The sequence below is a fragment of the Carettochelys insculpta genome, chromosome 3 (genome assembly GCF_033958435.1).
Source record: "Carettochelys insculpta isolate YL-2023 chromosome 3, ASM3395843v1, whole genome shotgun sequence".
Lineage (NCBI taxonomy): Eukaryota > Metazoa > Chordata > Testudines > Carettochelyidae > Carettochelys > Carettochelys insculpta.
In genome coordinates, this window is record NC_134139.1 from 82,010,608 (window position 1) to 82,030,671 (window position 20,064).

The following is a 20,064-nucleotide window of genomic DNA, read 5'->3' on the forward strand; positions in this document are numbered from 1 at the left end:
TTATCAAGGATTTTATTAAATCAGCAAGTGTGTCTTCTCAATTGGCCATCCACTGACTGTCCCCCGCCCCCTCCCTTGATTGCATCTGATCCCTGAAAATAACACAAGGACAATGAAAAGCTTGAGGAAACAGCTGCCAGTAAAGTTTTTGAAAAAAAGAGATGCTGAGGGGAGGGTATCTGGTTTCCCTGTTCATTATACAGCTTCTGTGCACACTCTTTGTTCTCAACTGACCCTCTGCCCATTCCTCCCTGCATGAAGGGGTGGAAAGTTAGAAGAAAGAGTAAAGAAAAGACTAGGGAAAAAGACATTTGTCTTCCATCTTCACTACACAGAAATTGCCAACATATGGGATGTCAGCAATGCCCTGAAAATCTTAACCACCAGGGAGACATCCCCCTGCCGGCAGCAAGCCTCTGAAAATCTTAGCTGCAGAGGGAGACTTCCCCCTGGCAGCTGCAAGCTACCCAAATTCTTTGCCACCCTGGGAGCCCTAACCATGTGCAAGCCAGGATGTGGTGCTGCCTGGCAGCATGGTCAGCACTGAATGGCAGGCACGTCCTTTTATTGGGTTGGTGGCTAGCCATGTGATACATTTGAGCGCAGGAAAGACCCAGACTGCATGGCCCCTATGGAGGAGGGGGGCATGCAGAAATATAAACTGCTGAGAAGAAGTTTCTCAGCCTCTTATGCAAGCACGACACCGACAACAACATTGCTGCCACATGGTATGGCGGGGCAGCAGCTGCCGTTGGGCAGCACAGCAAAAATTACTAAGTGGAGAGGCAGAACCACAGACTCCGTGCTGGGCTATTTGCAATGGGTAGATGTGCTCACAGTGATAACAGCAAAGAAAGAAAGACATTTCTCCGCCTCTCATACAAACATGAGCCCACAGCCACAGGCTTCCTGGTCTCAATTTGAAATTCATGGTCTTCCTGTTGCCTAATTCTTGCACACCTGGAGAGCAGCAGCCAAAGTGGAGCACTGTGGGTTACATACAGGACACATTTGGAAGCTAATAAATTTGATTTTAAGATGTGGTGCTTCCACACCAGCCTTTATTCGAACTCTTAAATTCGAACTTGATGCTACACCCAGCAGGTACCGACAATATTATGATATTGATATTAGTACTCCCTAAATCATGTGGTAATATCGAGCTAAGTGCCTTAAATTTGAATTGATCTCGTAGTGCTGATGTAGTTAGCCTTGCTGAGTATCTGCCCCAGCCAGGGAGCAAGTCCACAAGACTGGAATACTTTATCACCTAGAATCTGGACCTAGACTTCTTGGGCTAAAAGACTCGAGACTACAATGGAAAACAAGGCAGAGGAATCAAAAATGGCAGGACAGGAAACTCTGACTGCAGGGATGGAATTTCAGAAACATTCAGTGTTGGCTTAACTCTACTGTCTTCAAAGTCAGTTCTGCTAATTTCAGTACTTTGGAGACAGGCCAATACATTGTTGAAAATTCTACCCTGAAAGCACATTGTCAGATAAAGATATAGATTCTACGGGCCTAGTGACTGAACACAGAGTCTTAAAAATAAAATGGACATGCTTCGAAACAAAATGAGACTTCAGCTTCCCTCTTAGTCACTAACCACTTACCCTTAAGAATTCAGCATCATTGGCTAATGCCAGAACAATTCTGATACTGGTACAGATGATGAGATTAAATATAAGAGTTTAAAAAGAGGTAGACTTGCATAACCCTGTGTATTAAGGCTCCTGAATTGGGGTACAATCAAATAACATGCTCTCTGTGCTAAAGCCAAAAAATAACTTTATTGAGGTAAAAGAGGGTAGGGGTTAGCTGCGGAAGTATTAAATCCGGGCACATTAGGTCTATGAAGAATTGTTTGTTATTTGAGTAGAAGACCTAAAGGCAACAGACAGAATTAACACAGTTCACTTTTCTTATTACATGGTTACAGGAGGGTGCTTTTAAATATACCATAACAGCATTTTTATCCCCAAATTACAAATCCATGAAAAAATGGGTAAATCTTTATTTTTATGCTTGAAATCATTTGCTCTACTAGTTGTATAATTCTTATTATTAAAAGAAAATACCAATTATTACGATTAGCAGCACTCAGCAGTTAAAAAAACCCACATACTCACTATGATAGAGTTTGCACAGGAGGGGAATACAATCATGGAAACCTAAGTAAGAAGAATTTCTTTTTTTCTTTAAAAGGAAAGAAAAGCACAATTTACTCTTAAATCTTCTGAGAGAAGGTGATATTATTTTAATCCCTTGCTGAGCCTGTATTGATGACCTTAAACTTTGAAGTCTGCTGTGTGGGGTTTATTTGTTTTGTTTTTTTCCTATTTCACAGAAGGAACAATCTATTCTTACACTGGAAAATAATACAACGTAATTTTAAAAATATGTTTAAACCCCACCACAAAAATCTCTATTTTTTGTAAGTGGATGTCTTGGAACTCAGACAAGAAGCAGCCAAAAAGGGCAGATAACTTCAAGGACCCAAATATTTATGTCTGTTTCACATTTATAATAGGAAGGCTGTTCAGAAACATAACGATACAAGCAGCCTTTCCTCTTCTGATAGTCTGTGTCTGTTTAAATGGTGCATCCTGAAAAAACAGACAGACGTTTAGTTTGCAATAAAAGAACATTTCCTAAATGAACATGAAGTGCCTTGGTTTCAGATAGAGACTTTAGACAGGCACGTAGTAAGACAGATGCTTAACTGAATAGGCACATGTATCCTGCAATTGAGGTTATCTGGAAGGACTTCATACTTTATTAGATACAGGGATGCAGGGCACAAGCCCGATCTGAGACAAGCTCATAGTCTCAGCAATTGGAAGGGTGGGCAGAGAGGGAACAGTAACTCTAACCTGCCTCTAGTTCTTCTCCTGATCCTGTGGTGTTTCCAGGTGAAGTTATGGCTGCTTTACCTTGTAGTGACTGGAACAGTCTCTTAAGGGCCATTTGGATCAGCAGAAACTCACACATTAAAACTCTATCCCCTCAGACACGTTTCTCTTACCACCAGCAAGTCTTTGTATACCCTCTGTGTTATGCGAGTGTTTAGCTTGCCCAAGACGCCTATACATAGGGAGAGTCTTCAGCAGCACTGTTCCCTCTAATTTTTTCCATCTGTGTGCAAAATAAGTTTTATGATGTGCACTGAAGCCTGTGCAGATGTGTACCACCAACAGAAATACAGGCTGCCAGCGGTGGGTGCTGTGCTAGTCAGTTTGGCGGCATTTTAGTCTCTCCTGGGTGGCCACCCAAGCACTGAGCTCACAGGGAATACTGCTCAGCAGTCTCTTCAGAGCAGCCTTAAGGCCACTTTGGCTGTGTCTACACTACAAAAATAACTTTGAGGTTGTTTACTTTGAAGTAGAACTACACACACCCAGCTTCAAAGTAGGGCACTACTCCATTCCCAGGAATGGAGTAAGGACTTTGAGGTTAGGCTCCCTGCTTCGAAGTAAGGGAAAAATGTATGTAGAGTCTCTGCTGGCTACTTCGAAGTTAGCTGCTAGTTTAGACACACCCTTTGAGTGACTATCACAGTTTAAGGCAAAGAACACTTGTAGTCTTGGTTCCTGAAACACCAGACTCGAGGGATAAGCATGCATTTCCTAATGGTTGTCATTATTCCAAAAAAGGGCCAAAGTCACAAAGGAAATTTGAACCAGGTGTATAAATAACATCCATATTTTAGTGCAATTGGACAAGGAAGAAGAAGAAAAAAAGATGAAAGTAAGTATTCCATACATTTATAATTCACTCTCACTATTTACATTTACACCCACTTCAAATGCCTTTTTCCAAAAAAAATACATTACTGTTAATGTACATAAAAATCAGGCCCCAATGGTTTTGCTGCCCCAGAAGTACTGAAAAATGCATATCAGTGTTTCTGAGTAGTTTCCAATCCTGTTTTTAACCCCAAGATAGCTATTTGATATGGTCTCAAAACCTATGACTGAGGATAATTAATTCTTAGGTAGGTCATAATGCCTCTTATTTTAATTTATTCACACCATAAATTTGTATCATGAAGAAAAAATACAAACACCAAATGTACAATTAACCCGAAAAAGAAATTACACGTGTCTGAATTTGTTTTACTTGTGTTGTAAGTAGCATCCCTATTTACCATAATTGAAAGAGACCAAAGAAAGAGAAATATTTTTTTTTTCAAATTTGTTCACTTTGGTAAAATTTCCTGAACACTCATTTCCATTATTTCCTCTATTTGGGGGAATTCAAACAAGAAGCAACAGAGCGGAGCGACAGAGCACAATCAATGAAATGACAACTGTAAACCCACATAAGCTAGCAGGAAGACTTGCGAAATAACCTTTTCAATCTTCTTAAGAAAAATAAAAAACAAAAAACTAAATTTCAAGATGGTAGTGTTCCTTTACACCATTTCCTCCTACTTTGCAACTTACCCATCCAGCAGAGAGGTGAGCAAAGGAGCCACATCTGCGAACACCGTGTCTTGAGACTCTGCAGCACTATAAACTCTGAAGGGGGGCGGGGGGAGAATGATATGATTCATGGAAGAAAAAATGATCAATTTATTTCCCATACAAGAGCACAGACCAGAAAAATGTAAATCAATCACTGTGCGCTACTAATGCATAGCCCGCGGCTTGCTGATGTGTTTGTGTGACCTTAGCAATTACAGATTTTATGTTAAAATACTTATTTACCTTTGAGAGAGAAAGCTCCGTAGAAAGACACCTATTCACTGCTGCTCTGAAATTAACTTCCCGAGCCAGGAAATGAAGTGGCAAGGAAGAAGTGCCAAGCTACTTGGGCTGCTACTTTGCTCAGGTAGTTGAAAGCATTGTAAGGCATACCAAAACTCTAGAGACTGTGTAGAGAAGCTTGAGTTGCCTTTGGAACACACAGGGAGAGGCACACGCTAATTGTCATGCAGCAAGAGAGGCGCTGGGACTCAGCACTGCATCAAGGCACCATTGGCTGAATGAGAAATCCCAGCAATGCTGGCTTGGTCTCGATATGGAATGAGGAGGAGGAGGAGGGGACATGCTCATGGCAGCAGGTGATTTTCAGACTGTGATCTCAATGGGGCCAGCATCACCAGGTGCACCGGGCTGGCTCTCTCACGTGGTACTGAAGACAGTGGTGCAGATGGAGTGCCCTTCACCTGTTTGCACACCGAGCCAGAAAGCGGGAGTGGCATCAGTGCACAGGGAGTGTTGCTGCCAGAGATTGGCGGTGCTGGCCATGTTGTGCCAAGTCCTTTTTGTACGGTGATACAGGGACCAATGGAGGAGCACTGCAGACCAAGGTGCTTGGCACCAAATCTTGCTTGGGCCATAGAGCTGACTCCACAGGGAACTGCTTGAGATGAAATCTTACTCCTTCCTGGTCTCTGGCTTTAATGGCTAGAGATCCTACACTTACCCCACTGGTGAGCCTCCCTAGCACCAGTGTCATGAGTTGTGGGTGTCACCAGTTGGCATAGGCTCGGTGCAGGAACTGCATTGCTTTAAACCCCTGGAATAAATCCCAGAAGGAATGTGGATGGAGCAGAGGAAGACCTCCACACACTTGCTTAAAAACTAGAGTTAACTGGAACAATAACAAACTAAGCCGACATTATAACTGCTAACAACCAACTAACAAACGCTCTAGGGACACGTGGAACACTTGTGAGGCAAGAGAAATCACAGCTCCAAGAAATGTCATTGGTGGTAGGAAGAAGCTGATGGGCAGTCCGGTTGGCAGGGTCATATATGGAGTGTTGCATCAGTGCCACTCCAAGGAGGCAACCTCATGGGTAGCTTTCCAACAACCATGCACATGGCGCTCGCACACTTAAACAGAATAGATATGAATAAATACTCAAAGAACCAGCCATACCTATTTTTCAAATTCAAGAACCTAGTAGCTAGTTTCTATAGGGTACTTTTTAGTCTACACCTACCATCTACTACACCTTCCACAACAAAGTGCTAAGAGAGCAGAATCCACATCTGAAAATAAGATGTCATGAAATGGAAGAGGCTCTGAAATAAAATAGGACATTCTAATTCATTTATCTCTTTGCTTAGCATCATGACTATGCAATTCCCTATAGCTTACTTCTTGAAATCTGTACAATCTTGTTTATCCAAAATACAAAAACACAACATGAAAATCATTATTCGTACTTCGGAATTTGACATATAAATGTAGGTATACGTCCCTTTGAAAAAACCTTTATTCACTGAGGCCTCCGTATTTCTTTCCTTCTTGCTCAACCCTATTCTACAATGAATGATAAATCTTATGTTTACTCAGATTGCTCTGAATTGGTACTGATGAGTTTTTTTTTTAATCTGTTGATATATAAGGCAAATAGAACATAATTAACTAACTCTCTGGCAAAGACTAGAAACAGACCTGTTTTAATTAGTTGTCTAGGACAATGGAAGGTACAAAAAAACTCAGGCAATTTGAGTTTTTGGACAAAAATAGTTATTCTACTTGAAAGATGACAGATTTTTCCCCAAACAGACATTAATCCTAATTTCATCCTTAAAATCGCTACCTTCTTTTTAATTTTGTTAACTCATTCACTGACAAAACTATAAAACGCATAAAATGCTGAAAGATGGAATTTCTTCTTGAACTGAAATAAAATATTCTGACATTTATTAGTTCCATAAAAAGTTGCTAAAAAAATAAACATTTTGAGTTCATAAGAACCATATGCTCTACTGTTTATTACAATGAGCTGTTCTGGGACACTGAAAAAACATTCCCCAAGAACAGCATTCTTTGGGGGATTTACCTTTTTATTTTATTTTTAAATCCTTTTCCTGATTATCTGGATGGTCACCACATGTCCAGAATCACAGCACCTCCCGAGTGCTTTGCAAACGTACTGCATATATCTATTGTGGCATAACTTGAACACCAAAAGCAGATACCTATATTAAATGCACAAAAGCTTTATTAACCAGGAACTAAGATTGCCCAGTGATATCTTGTGTGCTTCTACTACGTGAATAGTGGCAAACAACCTGTGAAGGCCAGGAAAACAGATTTATGTGCCATGCTCACAACACAGCTGTAACTTTATCCCCTGTGGCTGGCAATAGTCATGGAGAATGACTGAGTAAGGAGTGGTGGTGCATTAAGAAGACATGAGGATGTTCTAAGACCATGGTGTCCAACAGGCTAGCCACTAGCCACATGCGGCTATTTGGCCTGTTGAGTGTGGCTAGTTGGTTGAACAGTGCATGTATTTTCAGAATAATGTGGCGAGTTCGCCATAGTGGCTACTGCTTTAGAACTGGTTGAACACCACAATCTAAGAGAATGGGCCATTATCTATGTGGTGTGCCAGCTGTTATCAGTAGGTATTCCAGCTGCCATTCACCGTGTTAGGAGCTGCTGCACTGAATGACGGAGCACAACCAGGCAAACTATGCTTGTGATATGAGAAGTGGTTGTATCTACTTTGAAGAATCAAGCGTACCTTATTTCAGCACCACATCCTATAGGCTCTGTCACTGGCGGTGCCTAGGAATAGTCACAATCTGGTGGCATGTACGACAGTGGTCCCCAGGATATAATAAGGGATAAGTGAAGGTAATGTCTCAGAAGGAATCCCCAGGGCAAGGGAGAAGGCACAAGCTGGGGTGGAGTGTGTGGAGAAAGTTCAGTGTTCGAGAGTAGGCAGATCTTGTTTGCGACAACTGACCTATACCCATGTTTTATCTTGTCAAAGAGCTGGTGTGAGACTGAGTCCTATAGCACTCAGCATGCAGGGTATCTAGCAGCATCTGTAAGCGCAGAGATAAGGCTGTGTTGCGGGTGTGACAAATACCTCAACTTTGTATTTCCTGCAAGGCCATCCTTAGGCATATGCTGAGTCTGCAGCTGTGAAGGACCCCGGTGTGCCCCAAATTAAGTAGTGCCCTGTGCTGCATATGCCTAGTGCTGGCTGTCCCAAGCATCCCCACTCCCCCTGCCTCCAGCCCCTGGCCTGCCTCTTGGCCCAGGCAGCCCAATCCCCTGGCTCCTGTTCTACCTCTCAGCTCCAGTGTCCCAATTCCCTGGTCCCCGCTCTGCCTCCTGGCCCCAGCAGCCAAATCTTCCAGCCCCCACCCTGGCCCACTAAATTCCCTAGCCTCCCACTCTACTGCCTGGCCCCTATTCCACCTCCAGAAGTCAAATCCCCCTCAATTACCCCTCCCAAATCCCTGCCCAGTCCCAGCACCCCAATCCCTCAGCCCACAGTACTGGTGAGGGCTGCACTGCTCCCCCTTCTGCCTGTTCCTCCACCAGCCTCCCTCCTTGTTCTGCTTCCTGGCCCCAGCAGCTGAATCACTGCACCCTCAATCCCTCACACTGCACCTTGCTGCTCAGTCCAGGCAGCCCAAATTCCCCCCAGCCCTGCCTCCAGAGGCTAAATTCTCCATCCCACCCCCGTCTGACTCTCCTCAACACTCCAGCCTGCAACACTGATGGGCTGCACCTCTCCCTCTTCCTCCGGTTCCTCCACCAGCCTCCCTGTCCAGTTCCTACCCCTGTTCCCTTATTCTCCCCCACACAAGTGCTCTGGCTGCACAGGGCACTGGAAGTCATAAGGAGGGCTCTGATTTCCTGGGCTTCATAGATTTAAGTTTGTGTTACCCTAACTCTTCATTTCCTAATTCCAGAAACTTAAGTTTAACCACTTTTCACATTTTGGAAGGGCATGAGGTACCACTGTGCAATTTTAATGCACGTCACCTTCGGCTACCCAACTACTGAGACGCTGGACTGACCAGAAATACTCCTGCTCCAACGGAGCCCTAGTTTTGCAGCACATATATATATCGCTCTTTTAGGCACCTCAGTGTGGCACATGCAGATCTGGAGTTCAAAACTATCTTTAAAAATGTTTTTACTATTGCTTCCCGAATGAGGCAATGAGGATCATGCGCTAATTGGAATAAACCCTGGGCAACTGAAATCAATGTAGGGTACAGCTGAGCTACAGTTCATGTCCCAGATGTGCACAAAAGAAAGTGATAAGAATAAAGTGATTTCATAAAATGCTGTATTTTTTTAGAAATGGAAGCAATATATCTCAGGAATTCCTTGCTCAAAAGACCTCAGATCTGAACCATCAACAAAACACAACACTTTCATGAGAAACTACAAATTCCAAGACAACCACAGCATGTGGATTTTTTGAGCACTTGAAAAAGCTCATCTTTAAAAAGAAAGTGATGCTTAAACTTAACTATACCAGAGCTGGGTCTTTGCTACTATTATATATTGTGGGTAGCAAGGATAGAATAATGGACAGGGCACTGGACTCAGATTCACAACATCCAGGGCTAAATGCTTGGCTAAGGCTATGTTTACATTACTTTGGAAAAATGACTGGCTCGTGGTCAGTCTGCTGGGGTGCTGTATCATGTATGTGCAAAATGGCACTTTCTGGGGTCAACATTGACCTCGTAACTCCTTGTGAGCCATGAGGATCAAGGAAGGTCTATGGGAGGAGCGCTCCCGTCGACCTTCCATGAAGACAGACACAGAAATCAATGGCTGAAAAGTCAATTTTAGCTACACAATTGGTGTAGCTAAAATCACATATCAGCTTTTGACTGCTACGTCTAGTGTAGACATAGCCTAAGTCACAGATGTCCTCTGTGACCTTGGGCTAGTTACTTAATCTATCCTGTGGGTCAGCTCCTCCTCTGTGAAATGGGAATAATAGTAATCTCCTATTTCAGTGGTCTTATGAAGATAAACAATGGCAATGTGCTCAAATGCCATTAAGGTAAAGGCTATATAAGTACCTGTGATAGATATTAAATTTAGAATACGAGCTCTCTTGTTCATTTGGAACTATAGGATGAAAATACTGTCTAATTTCTGCAACACTTTGCATCTGAGAGGCATCTGATTACCAAAAATACCCGAGCATGTTATGTTTTCAACTCCTACTATGAAATCAGTTTTCTTATTTACAAAATCTCAAAACAATCCAGAAAGCATTTCAAGATCACCCACCTGTCAAACTGAAAAGTCTTGTTGATTGAAGCATGACCAGGACGACTACATTTTACAAGGACGTTTTCCTAACAGGGAAAACACAGTGGTTACAATTAGAACACACAGCAAAAATGAACATACAGCAGGAAGCCCCTCTTTGGGGCAAGCTCATCATGGGAAGAAAGCTCCCACGCACCCAGACTCACAAACTGAAAATGGCACAGACTCTAAAAGACACAGATGCAAAACCTGTAAACATCTCTCTGCTGCTCGGATGATCAACACCCCCCGACAATATGCATTTGACGGTCCTTGGGTCCTAGGCATGCTTATCACTAGGAACGTTAAATCCCGTTGAACTGGTTCACTGGTTAAACGCTAGCTTTAACTGGTTAACTGATTAAACTGGTGGGGGAGCTGCTAGGGAAGCCACTCAAGCCCAGCTGGAGTTGTGCTCTGGGAACTTGGACTGCTCCAGCCCAGCTAGACAGTGCCTGCCCATGGCACTACTGCAGGTGAGAGGCACTCCAGCATAGCTAAAGCAGCCCCCATCCGCAGCCTGACCTGGGAGTCCTGCAGGCAGCGGTGCTTCAGCCCAACTGGAGCAGCCTGCATATGTCGGGCTGCAGCAGTCCCTGTCTGCAGCAGAAGGACCGCTCCAAATCTCCCGAGTTGCCCCCGCCCCCAGGAGCCACTGCAGACAGGGCTACTCCAGCCCATCGGGAGCACCCCTGCTCGCGGCAGCCCTGTGGGGATGGAGCAACCCCCTGCCTGTGACAGGTGCGGAGCTGCTCCAGCATTTACTGAATAACCAGAATGGGTGAGCCTCATCCATTTAACATCCCTACTTATCACAATATGTGATGTATCCCATCCAGTGCACCAAATGCCCTACCACTTACTATTTCATGAAATCAGATAACCACTACAGTCGTGAACGAACTCACACAGAAACATGATAAAAGACAAAAACACTTTCTCCAGGGACAACCCTCTTCATGCCAACGTTCACCAGTTTTTGATGGTTCAGAGAAAAAGCACAAAATCTTTGTAAGGCAGTTAACTGCTTAGATTGTAAACTCTCTTGGGTAGAGGCCATCTCTTTGTCCTGTGTTTAAAGTACAGTGCCTCGTGCAATGGGGTACTGGTTCCTGAGGAAGGTTCCTACTGACTACCATTATGCAAATAAAAGTAATGATTAATAGCAATCAAGTTTTCATGACTGTTACCAGCAATCAGTTTGCACCCAAGAATTGAGCCAGGCAGAAAATGTTAACTGTTTGTAACTTACACAGGAAAATATTTTTGGGGCACAATTCAACTAGCTCTATCTTAACTATAAAAATAAATGTTTCAGTTGCCATTTTAACTAGCTTAACTGCAGGTGGTACTCTCCTTCATGTATGAGACCATAAATGCAAAATGCCATTTCTGGGCCTGATTACTGACTCACAGTTTTTTGCTTACTATTGAACTGCAGCTGCAAATAATGTAGAAATATCATGGTAATCCACAATGGAGACAAAAGACATAGTAAAATTGCTGGCATTGAATCACACTTCAGTAAAATACAATTTCTAAATGTATCATGTGGTAGTTTTTAATGTTTGCCAAGCATCAGTGGCTCTTTAAAACCTAGACAGAGTACAATCACAGCAGCTTGGCAAGAGTTACACAATAATTCAAATCCTGGAGTGCTTTTCTGCTCCCCACAAATGTCTTTTTAACTGCAGAAAAACTAATGTAAACTTGCAAAGAATTACAGTGTTTTGCCCAACAGCTCCAGGGGAGCACATATAAAATGTTTTTTAATGACAACTCATCCAATTCCAAGGTTTTTCATAGCTACCTGAGATTTCATAATATTTTGCTGGAAGCACAGGAGAAAAGTCTACTCTATTGCCAATAACAGAGAATCAGAAAAATAAACCTGTAGGGGTACCACTAATGCCTTTCAAATAACAACTCAAACCAGTGTCTGAGTGTGTTCCCAGTACTTTGAATGATGGGATATATTGTTGAACCACTGTTTCTGTATAATATGCCCAGGATACAGGTGTCTAATAAATCTGAGACAACAACACTGAGTGCCTGCATTTCTGATGTTGAATTTACAAATAGTACTGCTTCCCCAAGAAAAACAAGTGCTGATCAACTTACATCAAAACTCACCCTGTAGATTCAACTGGCCTACGCCAGCCAACATATTGGGCAGATTGAGAGGAGATATAAATGCTGGTCTACATTAAACATCAGTGGGAGTTGGTGTACCTGGCAAATGAAGAGGGCAGAAATGTGTGGTTGTTACAGGAAGAGAAACCAACAGGCTGTGAAGCCAAATTCGGGAGGGTGAAGTAGAACAGTGGACTTACGAAAATATTTTTCTAATTCAGAATAGAATCTATTTTCAGACCAGTTTCCTTCCAAGATAAGTAAAGAGATAGAAAAATCCCATTAGTTTAGCATAGGAAGGAAAAAAACATGGGCAGATTCTGATGGGGTGTATATCCTTCTTTAAGGGTCAGTATGGCTTAAGATGTTTTCATTGCTGCTGTTTCACTGACGCTCAGCAAGCTTCTCTAGATACACAGCTATAGAGGTGACGCCCTATCCAGATGGAGCAACTTCCCCATCTACAATGGCCATGAAATACCTACAGTTGTCATATACAGCCATCAGCGAGTGCTTCCTCTTCCGGTGGCAGAATCATATACTTCTCCCAGTCCAAATGCCACTATTACAATTAGGCTCATGGAAATGACGTCAGGATACATCATAAATATTCTAATATTCTCATTTTGTACCCGATATCCCAATGTGATGAACTCTGGCTCCGTGAAATTCAGAGAACCCAGGAAAGAATTTTATATTAAGTGTAAGGCACTAAGATGCAGTTGCTGATCCTGACAAACCAGTAACGCCACTGCCGTACAGGAAGAGAAGGATCTTACTGGGCTGAACATTTACATCCACTTAATACTATTTCCAAAAAACAATATCCCTCTGTATCGTTTTTGTTACTGGAAGAAAGGCTTTCTCCCACCACCCATCTCCTCTTGAGCACCTCAATAAGGGAAGAGATTTTAAAATTCACTCTATGGAGAAAAGAGGCAGCCAGTTTACTCCTGAAGGAATTTTGTGCCAAAAAGTTAAATTTTGCACTCAATATTTTAAAAGTCTACATATTTTATTTGTCAAAATAATAAAATCATGCCTTTTTATTATTTTGGTAATTTATTTCAAAATAACTGTTAGCAAAGCGGTCTTTTGGAAATGTTATTTGACAAACAGATTTCTCACTAGGCATATTAGTACAGACCTTTGAATTAGCAAGTCTACAATACACAAGCGTATTTCCCACAGCCCTCAGAAGTCTTGCAAAGGCTTGTGGTAGTCGGGGTAATGAAGGAGCTGAAGGAGAAGGAGTAATTTCTGGGAAGGAGCAGTGGAGTAAACCTAGAGGGGTCTTGTGTGTGGGTCGGAGCCGTGTGGAACAAATGTTTTTTATTTTTGTGGGGAGGGACAATGGGATTATGATGGAGCTGTGAAGCCTTCCCCCATGTCTGAATCCCAGCCTACCCCTTTGTCTCTCCAGCCCTGGCCCAATTCAGCCAGTCATGAATGCCCCGTCCCTGTCTCTATGGCTGCGTCTACACTAGCAAGTTCTTTCAAAAAATCTTTTGAAAGAAGGGGGGCTCTTTCGAAAGAGCCCATGGAGTGTCTACACACAAAAAATGTTCTTTTGAAAGTATATTGAAAGAATGTGGCACTCCTTTTGAAATCACTCTTCCTTTCCGGTTTCAGGAAAAGCACCCCCTTTCAAAAGCTTCTTTTGAAAGAAAAGGTCTGTAGACGCTCCACAGGGCCCTTCTTTTGAAAGAACAGTTTCCATTTTCAATCTGTGGTGCATTCTTTCAAAAGAGCAGGGGCTGTGTGGACGCTCTCTTTCAAAAGAGCAGATAAATCTTTTGATCCACCTTTTTGTGCGTGGACACACTCTTTCAAAACAAGTTCTTTCAGAAGAGATCTTCCAGAAGAGCTTCTTTCAAATGATCTCCACAGTGTAGATGTAGCCTACATGTTCCTTAATTTCCCCTCCCACACGTGGTCCTAGATCCCTACTCCCATTCAGACCCTGGCTCAGTGTTATTATCCTGTTATAGCTCCTGTATTCAAGTCCCCATCTATCACCTCCACTAGCCCTTCTGAACTTCAGTCTATGATCCCCACCCCAAGAGCTCTGTGTACCCTATATGTCTGTCTCCACCATATCCCGTGCCTCCTCACCTGGCCACACAAGGAGGGTGCTGTGAGGAAGGTAGCCTCTGCTCCCTCCCTCTCAGTAGTTGGTTGCTTCAGCCCATGAGCTGGATGCCCTTTCTTATGGTGCCACCTTAGCCCCCAATGTGTGAACGGTATAATTGTAGTTTCTCTTCACCTCCCCCATAAGGATCAAATATTTTGAAGGGGAAAAAAAAATCTGTGGGGAACATTAATTCTGCACTTGCACCGTGGCACAGAATTTACCCAGAAGTACCATTTGTTCTTTCCTCTCTTCTGACCCAATGCACTAGTCATAACCACTGGAAGAACATTCCCAGTAGTTACATCTACATGACAGCAATCCTTCGAAAGAAGTTCTTCCAGAAGAATCGCTTCTGAAAAAAACTTCCTTTGGAAGATCATGTCCACACACAAAAAGGGGATTGAAAGATTGATCTGTTCCTTCAACAGATATCATCCACACAGCCCCTGCTCTTTCGAAAGAATGGGCCAGGTATTGAAAAATCTGATGCCACAAGAACTGCTCTTTTGAAAAAGGGGCCTTGGGGTGTCTATTCACACTTTTTTTTTTTTTTTTTGGAAAGAAGACACTCTTCCTGATCTGGGAGCAGAAGAGGGCTTCCAGAAGGAGACCTGCGTTCTTTTGATTTCAGATCGAAACAGTGCATTTTGTGTGTAGACACGTTGCATGTTCTTTCGAAAAAAGGCCAGATTTTCCTAAAGAACTTGCTACTGTAGATGCAGCCAGCGAGACATCGGGACAAATAGAGGATAAGAAGCTGCAGAGTGCATTTATAGAAATTCTCTTTCCTTGTGGCAGCTATACAACTTTGGGGCTACTCATTGTGTTGGTCTGTATCCCAGTTAGGTCAACCTAAAACTGTTTATTGTATTGATTAGTCTCCCAGTTAGGTCAGCTTAACGCACAGCCAATACTCACACCCCTCCAAAACTCAGACAGGTGGAAAACTTCTACCAAAGAGAGTATACAATGTGCAATGGCAATCCACACCACAAGCTTCATGAAAAAAATCTCAGGTCATTTTTACTGTTAAATTGAACAGTTAGGCTTACATGTGAAAACAAAGAAACAGCCTTGCCAAACAAATGTTGAATAAGAAAATCTGAAAACACAGATGTGTGCACTTTCAACTCTTGCAAGCCACCAGATCTGAATTAAATAAGAAACTAAACAAAAAATACCTAGGATACAGTCACCCTGGAATCCTGGTACAATAGCCAGATTCTCCACATGAAAATGATTTTATTTATAGATGGAATCTAAGGCTTTAAAAATCTTGAATTAGCTCAAAAATTGAAAAGAAATACCATGCTATACAGCCAATAAAAGCCTTTTAGACTTTGGATCTCAAATAATGACTCTAAAAACAAAACACACAAGACCATAAAAAAATCACTTGTCTCTTTTCCAGATGGAACATTAAGAATCCCTAAGTAAACAAGATGGAAGTGTACTTTTCTCTGAATAGTCTCAACTTCCATTCCCTCCAAGGTCATTTTGCCCAGGTTTCAGCACTACTTATATTACAGTTTAATCTGCATTAAGGAAAACCTTCTTCAACACAGTTCTTGATAGGTAGGTAGGAAGAGCCCACCTACTGCTCTAAATATATCTGTTTGGACCAGGTTGCAATGGAGCTGTCTCCCTTGTCATAGTTAGAACAGCTCAGTCCTGTAGCACAGACACGATGGAATCATGGCGTATCTGAAGTTCTAGCACAACTGGTCAACAGATAGAGCCCATCTCTAAGACCAAACCATGTTTTACTATGTAGGTGAACAACTTCTTGTGACTTGGTCCGCTAACAGACCTGTATTTGTACTGCAGATGGACTCTAATGAGAAGAATGTAGAGAGGTACCTAACAATGCTAGAAGAAAAAATCTGTAAAATATTTCATAACTTGATTAACAATCTATCTCTAATGGTCCAGAAAGACCACTAGCCTCTTGCTAGCAAGATCCATGATTCAACATGATTCTGGCTAATGTGATTCTAGTGCCAGTGGTAAAAGGGCCTAGCAAAGAGGAAAGAGGGCCACAAGACAGTCATATTTTGAGCTATAGGTTGAATCTCTGTAATTCAGAACTCACTCGTCTGGCAAACTCCATAATCCGGAATGATTTTAATTAGCTGGATGACCATTTACCATGGGTGTGGCCAGGTTTCCTGTGATCCCATAAAGTTTGTTTCCAGCCACCAGTCCTGGCTCTCAGTGTTCTGTACTGTTATGTAGCTTTAATATAATGCTAAATATTTTCTAAGAGCCCAGTAAGCAGTGGAAATGTTTGTAATGTTGCTAGACAATTTGACCTCCTGTGGTCCAGCAAATTCTCTCATCTGGCACTGGTCAGGTCCCAAGGGTGCAGGATTAGAGAGGCTCAATATGTATTAGAGTACCTCATCATTGCATCTATAGAAAGTGTGGTATAAACAATAAGCCTCTCAACACGCTTTTGTGATAGATTCTATTATACCCCTTTAGCAGATGGGGAAAGTGAGATTAAATGACATCCAGCATTATGCTCCACACTATCTCCTGAATATGCACCTGAGTATCCTAAGAACAAATGAATTTGAAGTCTAGCTAGGATTTTTTTCCTTACCTGTAACCTGCACCTTCAGGATCATCAGAGATGAGAAAAAGTCCTGAGAGACAGTCATAATTACAGACTATCAATTTAAAGAAGATAAATAGTCAACTCAATAACTACATCAGGAGCAAGACAATTCTCCCTTGTCTTCTCCAAAACACCTTTAAATTAGAAATATCTGTCAGGGAATGACTAATCATTTCCAAAAACAAAGGTAGTTGGGTTGCAACTACAGAGGTCCCATCAAATCAAAAAATTGAGTTTTTCCCTGAAAAACTTTGTAACTAGTCTAGCTACACATACTGCCTATATTAGAAAGAAAGCACTGAAAGAAGTTGGTGAAAAACATTTTCTTAAGTCAGTTTACTTTGGGCAATTGACAGTCAATTTTGAATAGTCAGTTTTTCTTTCCCCTCTTATATACACTTTCTCCCTAGCTAAAAACGTGCCCTATCAACATTGACAAGGAAGTAGAAAACCCAAATTTTATTTTAAAAATTTTTTATACAAATACATTTTAAGGATGTACCATCAGAAACAGAAGTGTTTATAATCAATACATTTCAAAATGAAAATATTCAAGATTGACAGAGTACCTGCCAAAGAAAAACACAGTTTCCCAGAAATTTTAGTTTAAAACCAGTCACTTGTAAATAACCCTGTTCCTGGGATGTTTTGTAAGGATTTTTAACCATAAAAACAGTTTGACACATTGGCGTTTGTAAAGTCAGTGAGTCAGTTTATATGAATTAAAACCTAGGCATTTATATAGGTAAATTACTGTAAATTAGCTTGTCATATAATCCACTAATTATACAAAACGATCTACATAGGTTTTTCTTGACACAAGCCTAATAGCTCACAAATGGACATTGCTTTCTATAGCACAATATACAGCAAAAACTTTATTATCTGGCACCCCTTTGGAACTGGGGATGCTGGATAATAAATGTGCCAGTTATTTGAGCTAGGGCCAGCAGCCAGGCCCGTGCTGTACCTCTGGCTGGACACGAAGCACTTGGCCACTAACTCTGCCCTCCCACCCATTGCCCCACTTGTTCCAATTTGGCAGATGTCCTGCTCTGCAAGCCACATCCAGGTAACAAGCCCCATGGCAGCCAGTCCCAGCCAGGTGACTGGCCCCATGGCATCTGGCTCTCGTCGGTAAGGTGGCTATGCAGCATAGCAATTAACTGAATGTGCTGGTTATCCGGGTGTCGCATAACTGGGCTTCATTTACTTCCTAATCTATTTATTCTTTAAAGACAATTCTTCATATGTATCGTTAGTTTCTTAACTGTGTTAATCTCAGAATCAATTGTAGGCTATTGGGGACCATCAAGTACAGCTATAATTGGGAAGATTTAAATGCATGTGATACTTTAGAAACTTTTCAGTTGCATTCTAAGCACTATCTTAACAAAGGAAATTTGGCTACACAATTGTACATCATATAAGTTAATACACAACATCTCACTGAAAGCTACAGCACCAAAGAAAATTAAATTAATCAATTTGGTTAACACTCCCTCCTCAGCTCACAACTTTTACATTTTAAAATCTACTGTTCAAATGTCATTAATTCTCAATCTCCTTGTGCTTACAGATTTAAACCAGCTCACTTTGATGTTCTTGAATACAATATTTTGTCAGTGATTATGCTCCTTCCTTGGATATCATATTTCCATCCTGGTCCACAAGATACATTGTAATAATAAAAAAGAAAAGGTCTGACATTTTAAAAATAGTTAGAGTGAGCACAAGTAGCTTGACAGGACAGCAGTTGTCTGAATATTAGAGACAAGGCCTGAATCTCTGCATGGCTTCAACAAAAGAACTCAGGCGTCACACCCCATAAAGTTAAGCAAAAACTGGGATGCAGCAGCACAAATCACCTGCAAATGACTCAGAAAACCTACAGCCATGCTTTTCCCAGAAGGATTAACATCTGTTAGCAGGGTGGGTAGTTTTAAATAAACACTTCCAGCTTATTGTGGGAATGTACTGCTGGTAGAAGATGTGACTAACCTTTGGTTAGCCAACATTATTTGTAGTGGTGTTACAGTTGTATTCTTAACAACGTACCTGAGAACATGCTGCACAGTAGAGAACACATCCTAGTTTCTCTAGAGCTGCAGTGCTCTGTGTGACAGGGTAAGGCCAGGGGCGTGAGTACAAGGGGGAAAAGCAAGGCTGTGTTGAACTGGCCAACAAATGGAGTGGGAGCAGCTGGGGAGGAGGCCGCCCTGGGTCAACTGGGGCCAGCTTGTCCCAGTTGAGACTGCTTTAAAAAACCCTTTACCCAGGGGGAGGGAGAGATGATTGAGGAGAGCATAGGAGGTGAGTGGAGAGAAGCAAGAGTTTTTCTAGGGACAGCAGAGGAGGGGAGGAGTTCTCAGCAATAAGTGGCTAGAGCCCCTGTCCAGCTGGCCCTGAGATTCAGCGAGAGGCCGGAAAGAACTGATCGCATGAGGGGAGCCGATCCAGGAGGGGAAACGTGCTGTTGCTGCCACTACCTGGAAGAGATATGGGGGGCACTGTCTGGGGAACTGGTCCAGGGAGAAGAGCTGTGGTGTCCAGGATGAGGGGAGCCCTTCCACGCAGGGTCCCTGGGCCAGAATTTGGAACAAGTGGGTGGGGCTCAGATTCCACCCATCCCCACAGTCCCAAGAAAGGCAATGGCGTCCTTGCCGTGGGGCCAGTAGGCTGAATAGAGGCCTGGAGCCCAGGAACAAGATTAGCCTTACTACATCTGTTACTCACTTGGGCTACGTCTACACGTGCACCCAACTTCGAAATAGCTTATTTCGATGTTGCGACATCGAAATAGGCTATTTCGATGAATAACGTCTACACGTCCTCCAGGGCTGGCAACGTCGATGTTCAACTTCGACGTTGCTCAGCCCAACATCGAAATAGGCACAGCGAGGGAACGTCTACACGCCAAAGTAGCACACATCGAAATAAGGGAGCCAGGCACAGCTGCAGACAGGGTCACGGGGCGGACTCAACAGCAAGTCGCTCCCTTAAAGGGCCCCTCCCAGACACACTTTCATTAAACAGGGCAAGATACACAGAGCCAACAACTAGTTGCAGACCCTGTATATGCAGCACGGACCCCCAGCTGCAGCAGCAGCAGCCAGAAGCCCTGGGC

General features: G+C 42.6%; 1 protein-coding gene across 1 annotated transcript in view; it reads right to left on the reverse strand.

Annotated features, from left to right (window-relative positions):
- The window catches only part of KIF25 (kinesin family member 25), a 74,313-nt gene that overhangs the window by 20,367 nt on the left and 33,882 nt on the right, over window positions 1-20,064 (reverse strand). Inside the window, exons 8-9 of the mRNA XM_074988675.1 lie at window positions 10,030-10,097; window positions 4,449-4,523 (exon numbers count right to left, since the gene is read on the reverse strand). Of these exons, the coding sequence (XP_074844776.1) occupies window positions 4,449-4,523; window positions 10,030-10,097 (143 nt within the window). The remainder of the gene's footprint in view (window positions 1-4,448; window positions 4,524-10,029; window positions 10,098-20,064) is intronic.